Source organism: Diceros bicornis, chromosome 3, assembly GCF_020826845.1.
Source record: "Diceros bicornis minor isolate mBicDic1 chromosome 3, mDicBic1.mat.cur, whole genome shotgun sequence".
NCBI classification, from domain to species: Eukaryota; Metazoa; Chordata; class Mammalia; order Perissodactyla; family Rhinocerotidae; genus Diceros; species Diceros bicornis.
In genome coordinates, this window is record NC_080742.1 from 22130469 (window position 1) to 22142844 (window position 12376).

Sequence of the window (12376 nt, forward strand, 5' to 3'; positions counted from 1 at the left end):
AAACTATAAACATAGCCATGGCATAAAACTAATTGAATTTTTAGAAATATATGAAGCATTAGAGATGGTTTTATCCTGAACCTGCATAATTAAAAGTATAATCCCTAGGTTGGATTCATTATTTTTATTATTTTTGATCTCAATTGTCAGGTATCTCAGGAAAAAACCCTAAAAATAATACCAGTTTGACATGACAGGTTTTTCCACTTTTGTTTATGAAATCAGGGACTACTATGAAGTCTTAATGTAGATGCAAAATGCAAGAAATGTTGTCAAGCAACAGAAGTAGTTAAGAGCTTCATAGCCTAGCTGCTTGTCCTCCTGTCACCTGAAAGCCTTTAATACTTAGAGGCCCCTAAAGACAGTGAAATGACTATTAAGTGATGAATGACAATAACCTGATTTCTCAAAATAAACACCTTGGATTACTTATTATAGTGGTTTTTCAATAACTGGTTAATCACTTTTGGTTAACATATTAGTTTGATTAACATATTGGTTAATCAATTTTAGAGTACTAAAGAAATTTAAAATTCAGAAGCATAAATCAAAAACTGTCTAACACATTAGATTTCAAGCATTGTTTAGTCTAGTTTTCACTGTTAAAAGAGACAAATTGTCCTAAAGAGCTGTCAATTTTATTCAAAGTTGGGTTAGGAAGATATCAATTTTCTACTATTTACAGCATGTTCCTATTCCTTGATAGAATGAAAAACAAGGCCTTATTAAACTCAAAAATTTGACTCAACATTCTAGTTCTGATCAGCTGATCAACTATTTTTAGCTTCAATTGGCTCATTTTAATCAAGTTTAACAGACTAATTATTTGAGAAGAACATCTTGCCAGTAAAGAACAAGTTACACCAGGAAGATAATTCAATATATTCATATCATTGACAAACATTTTCAGGAGATCAATATGATGTGCTTTGTGAGATCAAGAAAGGTTGCTAGTGTATCCCTTGTAAAGTAAAAAAAAAAAAAAAAAAAAAAAAATCCCTCTTTTAAGAGGATCCTTCTGTGTTTACAGGACCTTAGACTACTTATAACACCAAAGATTAAAGGTAAATTAGGTTAATCTACTCAGTGCCTCTGATCAGTCTCCAGGATCCAAACAACTTTATCTGTGTTCCAGATCAAGTTTTACCGAGTAGTATTTCAAACAATTTCACACAAATTGAATCAGATTACTCAACTAGGATCAATATACTATGATGTGCAACTTAGTTAAAAGATAAAATTACTGTAATCAATTTACTTTGCTGACAGATGACCCTGGTCTGTGCTGACCGATAGTGGTCCACATCATCAGACATTCAATATGCTCATGAAACTGGTTCCTTTAAAGATAGCTTGTGGCCAAGAGGAATTAAAAACTCATGATTGGGTTTCTTTGGTAAAATAGCCGGAAGCAAGCCTTTGTTGCATTGACAATGAGTGAGGGAATTCTCAATATGTTTAGGCCAGAGGAGAAGAAAAAGGCAAGTGTCACATTATTGAACAAACCTAATGACTCTGTAGAGAGATGTAATTATAATTTGACATTAAATGATACAATAATATTTATTGAAGAGAAATCCCATTATAATTTCTAAAGATATTTATAACCAAAAGCTGATACTAGCAATTCATTGACTTTTATTGAACTCTGAGTCTCACTGGGATTCTTTTATTTGATAGAGAAACTTTCTCACTCACCAAAGTAGACTGTGATGTATTGCTCAGAACCTGACACTGCTATACCTGCTAACATAAGTATTTCACAATTTTGTTATAAAACTTTAAGTCTTTAAAGCATTTACTGTACAGTCGCCATTCCCCCGTAGTTAATGTAGTTTTTTTTCTCTGTTTCTCACCAAGGGAAAATAAATGTTATTATACAAGGTTTCAGTGGAGCACTCGCTCTGTTTCCCATTGATTTATGTCAGTTAACAACGTTAATGGAGACTAGGAATTTATTACCTTGGAATCTGACCCTAAGTAGCAAGTTTCAGATTTGTAACTGGTACTTTCAAAATAATATTATTAAAGAGAGTAGGGGAAAAATAAAACAATATGTCATAATAGTAATAGAATTCATTATGAAAATATACATGCAAAAAGTTTGTTTCTAATCACGGAATTAGTAAAAATATGTTGTTAAATTTCTATAAAAATGGATCTAAAATGTATCTGATGATTCCCTAGGTCCATTTCTTTTTGTTTTCTGACGAAGTTTTATTTTTTTCTCATTGTATGGCAAAAACACTGAACAAATTTTCTTACCAAAATTTATTTGCTGGAAGATTTGCATCCTATGGTAATTTTAAAGTTCAGATAATTTTGCATCAATATATTCTAGAACCATTATTGAATGTCTTGGGAATTTTAGGCATGGCTTGAGCAATACGTCTTTGTTCTAAAAAGCCACGGGTCAGAAGAGTTATGATTCAATTACAGAATAACATTGATTGTTCACCTAATCATTAACTTTACCTGATTACATTTATCAAGTTTTGATTGAAAAGGAAATTTTATTTAAATTAATATATGTCAACTTAAAAAGATAACACATTGTAATGGTATAATGTTCAGGTTTTTTAGTCATTTATTAGAGGTTAACTATACCTTGAGAGTGACTATAAAAAATTCTTTCAGTTCTCAGTACACTTAATCAGTTAAAAGCAATGTTCTGGAAGAAAACTTAGAGCTGAAGTTAAAACTTTTACCTGTTCCAATAAACATGACATCATACTGGCCATCTTCTGCATCCACTCGATCTACTACAATTTGTGTAAACTGATAATTTACATCTGTTTTGATCATTATTGGACGATTATTAATAGGAAACACTGGATTGTACATGGCTGGATGACTTCTTGCAAATGTTATAACATCATCAGGAAGGTCTTTTGTAGAGTCAAATCCACCAAATGTTTTACTGGGACACTATTAAGATAAAGAGAAGAATATCTTTTGTTTAAAATATAATGAATAGGATTATAAATTATATAAAAATATATGACTTCAGTGTTCTAGGAATCTAAACCTGTGATAATTTTTTTAAAGTTAAGTAACTGATAAACTAAAAAATAATGTTGCTTAAATTAGAAGATGTAATATACATTATATATTTCTTAAATATATCTTGTCTCAATAGGATTTAGTTATGTCACCATTTCTTATCAAAAATTGAAAACACATCTCATGAATTCAGTGTACAGGAGGAGTCTGATGTCCCTAGTAGTAGCAATACCACATATTTTATTTATGTGATACATGAAATATTTGAAATAATAAATGGAATATATTACAACTAAATGCAATTAATCATTAGATTAGAGAAACTCAGAATAATTTTCTTGAATATATTTCAGTTTTTCCTATGGCAGTATGCTAAGATACAAATGCTCTTTTCAAACTAAAAGACAATACAAACTATTCTTCGTTGCTTTGTTTCTAACATATCATTGAAAAAGTACCACAAAAAGTACCAAAAGTACAATCTCTTTAATAAAGTAACTTTAGGGATAAGGCGAGGTGTTATTCAAAGTGTTTAACAACCTGCATGGCACAGAAAATGACCAATCAGAATGGACCAAGCAGAACAGATGATGGCCACAGAGAGCCAGAAAGGATGCACTGTTGTACAGTGGCATAATATCAGCTCTGGATATAAACGCTCCACATAAGGCAATAAAACAAAAATGAGAAAATTCAGATTTCACTGTGTCTCTTTTCATTGCATTTAATTATGTGGTACAAGCATTCAGAGTACAATATCATCAGTCTCCTGTTTTTTGTTTTACACTTAAGTAATCTCTGCCATTTAATGTAAGAGCTCGAGAGCTGAAATGTTATTAAGAGAGGTTCTTGATCTTACAAGAGGCTTAGAAGGAGAAATCAATTGTCTTTGCCATTATCTTGATATAGATCATTAATAATTCATGAGAAATGAAATAAATAAACCTGTTTTGAAATGGGAAGAGTATCTATCTATGAATATACATGAATGTATACATATGTTGTATACATACACACACACAATAATACACTAATATAACAGTTAAAAGATTTAAGGAATTGCTTTTTGTTTAATTATAAAATTACTTATTTAATGTAACAGAAATATCAAATATTTATATAATTTCCTAGAAAAAACAATAAAATATTTTTACATTTAAAACTTTTTTTTTTGCTTTTCTACTAGCATTTAAAAATGGCTTGCAAAAATTTAGAAATATGTGATTGAAAATTAAAGTGAGGGATTTATTTATTTTAAATTTTTATGTTACAATTTGTTTCATTCTCTTGCCTTACTATCCTTTTATTTTTGTATCTAGTATTACTCAGCTGTAGGTTTTTCTTTAAAAATAAAGAAAATGTCATTCTACTGCCACATTGTTTGAAGATCACTTAATATGTTTTTCTCCAGTAGTGTTGACGGAATGACATATTCTCAACGGCCATCTTTTGGGATTAATGAACTCATCCAAGTGAATTTTTTTCACGGAGTTAGGTGTCATCTCCTCCTAGCAGCCCCTCCTTAATTCCTAGATTAGGAAATACCTTCTGCCTTCTGCCTCCAGCGTGGGGTGCATAGTGCTGACTTAATTTCCCCTGTTATAACGACTCTCTATGAATAACAGGTGAGAACATAGGCTCTAGAACCAAACTTCCTGGACTGAATCCTGGCTTCTCTCCTTGCCTCAGAGTCCTCAGCTGTGAAGTGGGAACAATAACTGGACTATTAAGTGTAATATATATAAATAGGTATAAATCTCTTAGAACAAGTTTTGGGACACAATAATTTCTAATTTCCATTATTAATTCCAAATATATTGGACACATCTTTAGATAAAAAACTTTGTAGCTCCAAATAGTAGCACAATATCTAGCACACTGAAGGAATTTCACCAAGTCTGTTGAAGCGAACCTAGAAAGAGTCAGTTTATATTTAGAATACACTGGCATTAATTAGCAATAGATATAAACAGCCATAGGTATATAAAACTGTCCACCAACAAAGTAAAAACAGTTTGCCATTAAGAAATGGAGTAAATACCTTATGCCTCTTATAAAACCCATTTGACTTCATATAATCAAGAGATATCCTATCTTGTTCATTTATTCTTCGGAAAGCTAACTTAGGTTTTTTTATCTACAAGATCCATCAGCTAGAAGTAATATTTGTAAAATGTAAAATTTTCAATTTGCTCATAAATAACTTTAGCAATACAGAAAAAACAAGAATATTAAAAGCAACCTAACAAAATCATATAAAAACATAATTTACTTGAATTTAACAGAATAAAAAAAACTGAAGTGAAATTAAAGTAATGGCTAAACTTCAAATGCAAGTTTTTTCATCATATGAAATAATTTCCTTCAAGATTCTCAGGATTCGAAAACGATGCACATAAGTGGATGGTTCTATCCACATACTCTGTTACTTCTGAGATCATATTGATGATGACTTCACTAATTTTATACCATATCGAAGTCTCTTCCTTTTTTCTCCCTATTTTAAATTACAGATTCAAAGCTGGTTTTATTTTGATTTCTGTCCAATTTTTTTAAGCCTGAATGTGCCCAGGGTTGCTGGAGGGAAAAGGGAGAGGTTGGTGAGAGTAGACAGTGTCTGTTAAAATATCTAGGCCCTGCTCTCTCTCTCAGATTTTTTTCACATATCTTCTTTCACATATCAAGCAGTGAGGGATCTGTCCCATTTCCATGGGAAGATAACATCGACGAAAATTTTTTTTTTCTTATATTTAATGTGCAATCCTTGAGCCTTCACTATGATCAGAGAGAACAAGTCCAGGTGTATCTTGTTTCAACTCTCCATGAAGGCCATTTTCACTACATCCCATGCAGAAAAGAAAATAAATAAGGCTACCCACTCACTTCCTGTTTCTCAAAAATTCTGAGTATTAATAACTGAGTGCTTAATAACTGATAAGCACTGAACTTGAACACCAAAAGTCCGTAAAAAACATGTTTTTAAATGTGGAATTCCATGGTATCACAGAAAATCCTTGCCTTGCTTTCATTTATAGTCTTGGAATCTTTGTTTTACATTATCTGTATTTAATATTTTTTGTAGCTGATTTTTTTTAAACCTTCAGCAGAAATTTATTCATTTTCTATTTTAAACACATAGGCCACTTACAGTTCCTGGTCGTGGGTAGGGGACTCTTCCTTGATAAGGTACCCACTGATAGTTGGGACCATCCCTGTGAGCATACGGACCAAGGAACACCCTTCTCACATCACTCATGCTATACATACACACAGCTGACCCCTTGAAGATGTTACTAAAAGAGAGAGACAGAACAAAAACAGACTTTCATCTTTATACAATGGCAAGAGAACTGTCAATACTTGGTTCTTAAACTTTAGATATCAATTATCAAAACATGAACATAAATTCTTAGCAATCTCAAATAGTGTTTGGGATTTTTTTTTTTAGTTACATGTATATATTTTAACAATCTACAAAAGAAAGCATTACGATTTCTCAAAAATAGAAGACATGGATGAAACTGTCTTTAGTATTCCTAGAATATATATATTCATATCATACATAAACTTTGATACGAAAAACACATACACATGATCTTCTAAAAAGTAATGTTTAATTTTGATATCGTATAGAAATGAAAATATAAACTTTGGTAATAGGTTAAGCCTCAAACATATTACTGAAACTAGGGAACTTTTTTTTTTTTTTTTTAAAGATTTTATTTATTTATTTTTTCCCCCCAAAGCCCCAGTAGATAGTTGTGTGTCATAGCTGCACATCCTTCCAGCTGCTGTATGTGGGACGCGGCCCCAGCATGGCCAGAGAAGCAGCGCGTCGGTGCGAGCCCGGGATCCGAACCCGGGTCGCCAGCAGCGGAGCGCACTCACCCAACCACCAAGCCACGGGGCCGGCCCTGAAACTAGGGAACTTTTAAACAAGCAAGAATGTCTAAAAAGTCATTTTATATGTCGAAAGCACTGCAGAAAATGAATAGTCAACGTCAAATGATGTGTTACATTATATTATTTTTAATTCCCAAACCAAAAGTATTAGATCAAGTAACAGAGTTTGATTTGTAGAAGGCATTTAAAATCATCTCTTCCTAAAGCAGAAAATTGTCTTAAGTTAGTAGCTATTAAACTCTAGTCAAAGTGGAGTATTATAGCAATTATCCCCAACATTTTGCTAGAAAAAATCACGTAATTGAAACAAACGGGAAGTTTGCCATGAGCTGCCACAATTTTCCATTTTATTTTGCTTATATAGATACAGCTTGAGGGATGTATATATATAAAGATATAAAACACTTGTGCACAGTTAGATAAGGAATGCTTATCTTTTAACCAATCTCTCTCCATAGAAAATTACATATAAATCAAACCAAAGGAAAAACACGTGTTCATAAGAGTTTATTATCGGAAACTACTGCATATAGACAATGTCTGGTAGAGCGTAAGCTACATGAGGGAAGAAACCATGCCTGGCTTCTTTTCTGTAACATCAATTACATGTTGCACTTGACATAGAGTAAATCTCAGTAAATATTTATAGAATTTAATAAAATTATTTTCATAATAGCATGGCAAATTGACACGTATTTGCTACATCATGGTTTGTAAAGTTTATATGTATCTTTTTCATTGTTATAGACTTTGCGTATCTATTGATGAAATCAGCCATCATTGAAAGGCTTTATTATGATTCACAACTGTTAAGACTAACTCACAGACATCCACCTCACTGAAGTAGAGAGAGAAAATTATTTTACCGATTAAGCCAGCCATTCTTAAAGTGTGGTCCCTAGACCAACAGCATGGGCATCACCTGGGGATTTGTTAGAAGTACAAATTCTTAGGCCCCATCCCATTCCTACTGAATCAGAAACTCTGGGTGTGAGGAATAGCAATCTGTATTTTAACATGCTCTCTAGGTGATTCTGATGCACGCTCAAGTCTGAGAACCACTGTACTGAGCAATGAGGAAGCAGAACAAACAGATTAATGTTTGTTTAATTTGAGCCTCTCACATTCTTTATTTTAATTGTCATTTTGTTTTTATACCAAAGGGGATAAATAATTAGGTATGGGAAACTGCATATAGTTTTAGTAATATGGGTTTCTGAATTTTTGCATGTTATTTTTAAAATTATTAAGTAAAATATCCAATCAATTTGTAATAGCTTTAATATTTACAGAACAGATCAGTGTTGGGCATACAGTTAATCTTTCTCTTTATGATATCACAGTCAATTCCAGCACTTTTCTGGACTTTTGATTCTGACATTTTTCTTTTGAACATTTTATCCTTATCTGAATGCATATCCCTATTTATATGCATGTAAATATATGTTTCTTTTAACAACTCAAGGTAATGTAAACTCTGTACTGAATGTAATAGTCAAGAGATAATTGCTGCTTGATTGACAACAAAAACCTTGTAGGAGATGGGGAAAGGGGAAAGGAGGAGGGGGAGGAGAGGGGGAGGGATGAGAGAAGGAGGGGAAGGGAGAAAGAGTGAGGGAGGAAGAGAAGGTGGGGAGGAAGAAGGAGAAGAGAAAGGAGAGAAGAGGGGAAAACTTTTTTCATCCTCGTATAGTTTATATCACTATAAACTTATCAAAACTCAGATTTCCATTTTTATAATGCTCAACATTTCACTCAAATTTTTAAAGTCAAATCTATACATACATAGGACATGACATGGTTTTCACCATTCTATTTATAGAGATGATATTCTTTGCTAAAATTTATTTTTAAAAAACTATTTAGGTCATAACTTATTTCAGCCACCCAAGAATGCACAACTGCTCAAAGGTTAAGTCAACATTGTTCTTTCAAAAATATATTTTCACAAATTATGGATTCTTGGAAAACACATAAAGGACATGAAGTTTCTAGGATAATAAGTTAGTAAAAAGTTTACCTGGAAGTTGTAAACACTCCATATACAATTGGATTTTTTGGATCTTTAGAATTCATTAGGAATACATCCTCTGTTTGAAAACAAAATTGAGGAAAGTTGCATTTTTGATGGTTATGGCAAAGTCTGAACAAATATTCTCCGTGCAACATCAGCTACTTACGCAATTCATCAAAATGAGTGTCGATGCCATTTGGGCCTGGCACTGAGCAAATCAGACGAGCTTTGAGAAATGTTGTCCATTTATTCACCAGACTTCTGTGCCCCCCGAAGTCATTCTGAAAGGAGAGAACACTGGTTTTAGAAACTGTGCATGATGATGATTTCAAATATTTTTCTTATCTTCAAATCTTAAGATAACAAAATACAATAAAGATAAAATACAATTCCCCATTTTTCAAAATGAGTAATGAGGAGTTTTAAATGACTAGATACAAGTAACTATGCTTTTTCATTACATTGTTAAATATCTATTTACTCAAACTTTATTCAAGGAATGACTTACAATAAATGTCCCTTAGCATTAAAAAGTTACTTTGCTTTTTCCATCTGTCACCACTCTGCAATGAGCAACTATTACTGTTGTGTTTGTTTTGGTCTGGCTTAACTTTCTCCATCCTATATGTGTATTTCTTGCGATCTTACTCACCTAAGCAGGCTGGTTCACAGTAGTGAACACATTAGCACACAATGGCAGTTAATGAGTATTTATTGAGTGGAAGAATAAATGCATGCCTTATAATTCTTACGGAAAATACATCCCAAATAAAAGCATGTTAGCACTGAATATTTTATAAGCTTACAGTTGATGCAATTCTGACTTTACAAATGGCATTTTGAAAAAATATCTGCATAAACTTTAATAAAGGAAACTTACTCCAGAGAAAACATTTTGAAAAAGTGTCCCCTCACTGAAAATGAAACAGAATTTTAACCAAATGTAGCAATACATTCTAGTATGATGGTATGTATTCACTGGTAACATACAGTCTTTTAAAATAAACAGTATTTATATTATGCACATATGTTTGAAGGAATATAAATGTTCCTTCAAAAATATAACACCAATTTACATTTTGTTTATATGACTTTATATACTACAAAGATTTTTTTTAATCCTTATAAGTAGTGCTTTTAAATATGATCTATATTTTGCAGAGAAAAGATGCTCATATATTTTATATATTATTTGTATGTTTCCAGATAGTTAAAACTTTTGATTTTCCAGTACTTTAATATACTAGAGATAAATAATTAGATCATAACTGGAGTAGAAAAGAGGCTACCCCCCAAAAAACAGATTTTTTAAATTTCATGATATTCTTAAAAAGAAAGAATTCCATTTTAAAACAATTATTAGATCTGACTTTATGATTTCCTTGAGATGAAAGGTGCTTTAATATATAACAGTTGGCTTTATTCATATTGCCTATATACTGCACTATACAGTGTAGAGGCAAGGAAGAGTAGTGCTATCAGATCTTCACACTGATACTAATTAATCTATAAGTCCTTAGTGAGCAATTTTTTATTCTATATATCTAACACTGTAATGCAATATTACATCCGATTTTGTGCCACACAGTAAATGAATTAGCTCACATGGATAAAGTTCAGAGCTTCAAAATTATATGTGTGTGCGTGTGCATGTACGTGTATGTAGGATGCTATAATCAATTTATAAAAATAAGCTTTAATGCTTTTCTTTCTTATATTAATACTTCAGTTATTCCAACAGCACAAATTCACTCAAAACGGACACATTGTAGAAAACCGTGCTAGGTCTGAGAATATAAAAAAGTATATTCTCCCAGGTGATATGAAAAAATTTTATTTCTCTAGAATTTAATGTAATTGTGAAATAATGCCTCACAACCTCTACCTGCATGGTTAACTATAAGTTACTCATAAGCAAATATAATATGTTTTCAATCATTTTTTATCACCTAAATATTTACAGTGATCAGTCAAGTTTTTTAGCTATAGTTTTCATTGTATTTGCACATAGGTGGAAAAGAAAAGAAATAAAATTGTGATTGGACAACGATATCCTCTCAATTTTTTTCTTTACCTCACCTTGCATATCTGACCTATTCTAGCATGAGTGGCTTTTCCAGTGTGTTCTCCATCTATCGCATTTTCACGGAAGAAAAAATATACTTTGTCATCTTCAGGGTTGTCACTCTCTGGGATGAGGTGGGCACTAATGAACCTTGGATCTGAGAGGCAAATTATAGCACATATATTAATTCACAGTTGGATAAATAATACCATTCATTACAGTCCATTTTCACCATCTCTTAACTCCTGTTTGACATATTTCAAGAACTAATCTTTCCTTAGTTCACTTTTTTCAGTACATGTGAACTGTTCTTTATGCATTTTAAAGTATGTTACAATTCTCTTTATACTTCAGAAAAAATTCATTAATTTTTTCTGGAAAGTTAGGAGTAGGTGAGGAAATCCTTAGTATGATCACATAATGCAAATGCATTACTGGATATTAAAATATTTTACAAACTGTAAGTGCTATTAAATATTACCTATTGCCGTCACCATTATTATTCTTCCTTTCAAACATAAAATAGTTTAAATCAAACTATCAATTGGTCTATTTCAGTTTCCACCAAAGACTGGCTGGGAGGGGAGAAATGAGATCCATATAAAACAACAACATAAAAAAAAAAAATCCTTTCATATTGTTTCCCATCTTAGTAAATGACAACATCATTTACTAGGTACTCAAGCCAAAAACCCTGGAGCCACCCTTGAGTCCTCTCTGTCTCTCACATCCCACATTCCATCTATCAGCACATTCTTACTCATTACCATTTCTTACTACATCCTTTACTACCAGTCTCTCCCAGACCACCATTGACAACAATAGACCCTAACGGTCTCCTTGTTGCTACCTTACCGACTTGGGTCTATTTCTCCACACAACAGCTAGAGTGAACCTCTGATATGTCACTCGCCTCTCTAAACCCCCCTATATCTTTCCAAATCTCTCACAATGAAATATCCTCCCAGTGACCAGAAGCCATTTATGATCTGGCCCCTGCTACCTCACATGCCTTTTCTTCTACCTACCCTTTCTTCCCTAACTTACTCCTAGCTAGCCATACTAACCCCCTTCCTGGTTCTCAGTCAAACGTTCTCAGTCCTGCCTCATACTTTTCCTGCATTTGCAACTCTCTGCCTTCGTATACCCTAAAGACTGAATTTTTACTTTTATTCGGGTCTTTCTTCAAATAGAGATCTTTGTTGACTAGTCTATTTAAAACCCCGAAATCCTAACTCCTGGTGATTCTTTATCTATTTTCATGCATTATTTTTCTTCCTAACATTATTAAACACCTGCTATTATACATCTCTCTGTCTCTATCTAACCTTCATTTGCTTATTGTCTGTCTCCCTCCCCACCTCAATGGAATATAAGTTCCTTGACAAAAG

At 32.5% G+C, this 12376-nt stretch overlaps 1 protein-coding gene across 2 annotated transcripts in view; it reads right to left on the minus strand.

The window, feature by feature from the left end:
* SEMA3A (semaphorin 3A) overlaps window positions 1-12376 on the minus strand; it is a 533676-nt gene that overhangs the window by 35015 nt on the left and 486285 nt on the right. For both annotated transcript variants that reach the window (XM_058524659.1, XM_058524664.1), the window contains 5 exons: window positions 11000-11142; window positions 9087-9201; window positions 8927-8996; window positions 6152-6296; window positions 2709-2928 (listed from right to left, as the gene is read on the minus strand). In XM_058524659.1, the coding sequence (XP_058380642.1) occupies window positions 2709-2928; window positions 6152-6296; window positions 8927-8996; window positions 9087-9201; window positions 11000-11142 (693 nt within the window). The remainder of the gene's footprint in view (window positions 1-2708; window positions 2929-6151; window positions 6297-8926; window positions 8997-9086; window positions 9202-10999; window positions 11143-12376) is intronic.